The sequence below is a fragment of the Emiliania huxleyi genome, assembly GCF_000372725.1.
Source record: "Emiliania huxleyi CCMP1516 unplaced genomic scaffold EMIHUscaffold_3517, whole genome shotgun sequence".
In the NCBI taxonomy this organism is placed as follows: Eukaryota; Haptophyta; order Isochrysidales; family Noelaerhabdaceae; genus Emiliania; species Emiliania huxleyi.
Window position 1 is genome coordinate 1 of NW_005199346.1, and position 1,951 is coordinate 1,951.

At 65.8% G+C, this 1,951-nt stretch overlaps 2 protein-coding genes across 2 annotated transcripts; one reads left to right on the forward strand and one right to left on the reverse strand.

Moving 5' to 3' along the window:
* Nucleotides 1-13: 13 nt before the first annotated feature.
* Nucleotides 14-579, reverse strand: EMIHUDRAFT_123915 (hypothetical protein; the record flags this gene model as incomplete). The annotated part of the gene is made up of 1 exon (XM_005772716.1): nucleotides 14-579. A coding segment is annotated over one exon (566 nt), but the record flags the coding sequence as incomplete, so codon positions are not given.
* An 842-nt stretch (nucleotides 580-1,421) lies between these two features.
* On the forward strand, nucleotides 1,422-1,811 carry EMIHUDRAFT_123916 (hypothetical protein; the record flags this gene model as incomplete). The annotated part of the gene is made up of 1 exon (XM_005772717.1): nucleotides 1,422-1,811. A coding segment is annotated over one exon (390 nt), but the record flags the coding sequence as incomplete, so codon positions are not given.
* Between the last annotated feature and the right edge of the window lie 140 nt (nucleotides 1,812-1,951).

Sequence of the window (1,951 nt, forward strand, 5' to 3'; positions counted from 1 at the left end):
GAAGCCGGTGGACTGGAGCGCATCGTACGCTGCCAGCTCGAGCAGCGTGCACGTGTCGCGCGAGCCCCCGGCCAAGGGCGCCAGCGAGCAGAGCACCGACGCAGCCTTGGCGGCGAGTCCGTGATGCCCGTCCTCCCGCAGCAGGTGGAGGATCACGACGAATGCCACGTAGAAGATGAGTCGCTCGCCGTCGCCCAGGGCAGCCTCGTCCTCCGCCTCCGACTTGGCGTCCGCTCGCGCCTCGGGCGACCGTGAGTGGAACCGCCGGCGCACCACGGTGAGCACGAGCGCCTTCCACAGGTCGGCGTCGTCCCCCGCCAGCATCGCGAGCCGACGAACGAGCGCGCACAGCGTGACAACGTCGTCCTCGCTAATGGGGCGAGTTGCGTTGTTCAGCTGATGCAGCGCCTCGTCGAACGGCGCCGCGTGCTTGTAGTCGCCCTCCGGAGCCGGAGCCGCCGCCGGGAGCGCACCCGCGGCGTGGAGGACGTCGACGGTGAGCTTCGCGTTGCTCCGCTCGGAGCCGCGAGCGCGAACGAGCCCGCGACGGGCAACTCGGGAAGCAGATCGTGCGACCATATGTGTCTGTGACACGACGCGACCTGGTCGCGACCTGGTCGTGCTTGGGTCGTGCTTGGGTCGGTGCTTTACGACTCTTTTTTTAAACGCAGATTTTGTCAGATTCGTCGTCATCGCTGCACGAGAGCTTCGAGGAGGTGCGCGACAGGTACGCGTACACGCCGCGTGAGGCGTCATCGGGCTTTTTTCACAGAACTGGACATAAACGCCAACCAGTCAGTCAGTCAGTCAGTCAGTGTTAGTTACACACGTCCTAATGGACGACGGGGCACACGCACTCGCGGAACACAGGGCATTACACACGAGGCGTTTTGTGCGTTCTCAGGGAAAGGCATCACCACAGACAAAAGTATAGTCATAAACGTCGCCAACCCCGGGCTCGAAAATCGCAAAAAGTGTTGTTTTTCACAGACTGGCTCACGTCTCGACGTCCATGGTCTCGCCAGTGGGATTGTCCATGCCAACAGGGAGCCTCTGCGGTGTGGTAGGCGCCGCTTGAGCGTACGAGATGGCCGCAGCACAGGCCACGCGTCGCGCCGCCGGTCAAACCCAGCCGGTTGGCGGTCGAGTCGGTCGAGCTGGCTGGTGGGGCCGGCGAAGAGTTTTGGGTCGGGGACCACGCACCTGGCCGACGCGGGGCGGCCAAAGTCGAAAACGAGGACTGCCAACGAGCTGCAGGGCGGCTTTGCTTGGGGCTCTCACAGTGTGCTGTGAGTGCCCCTGTGCGCACAGCGCCGTAGGAGGTATTTTCTTCTCAATAACAAGGCTGTGAAGAGTGCGTGGGGTTGAGAGGGGTGGAGAGGCGCGTGCCAGTCCCACGCTGCGAGCTCGCCGGCACCGGCATGGCCCTCGACTTCATCGCGCTGCTGCCGGACGAGGAGATCCCCGAAACGCCTGCTGCCTGTGAGGCGGCGGCGTCGAGCAGCGACACCGGCGAGCAGCCCGCACCGGACGCGTGGAGCATCACGCGTGCCCACTTTGGCGCCGACTCCCTCGAGCTGGCGCTGCACGAGGAGCTGCTCGACTTTGCCGAGGCCTTCCGCCCGACCCGCGCAGAGTCTGCAATGCGCGAGGCCGCGGTCGAGCGCGTGGTCAGCCTTCTCGCCTCGCTGCCGTCCTTTGCGAGTGCAAGCGTGAGGCCGTTTGGGTCCTACGCCACCGGGCTCTGCCTGCCGAGCTCCGACGTGGACCTGGCCGTCTTTGGGACCGGCTTTGAGTCCAAGGTGCAGCAGGTGGCCGGGCTGCGCCAAATTGAAAAGGCGCTTCACCGCGCCGGGTGGCGGGCCGAGGAGGCGGCCGCTGCGCGCCGGTGGTTGTGCCGGCGCGGCTGCGACAGTCTAACCGCCGCCGGGCTGGATAGGTCGAGGTCATC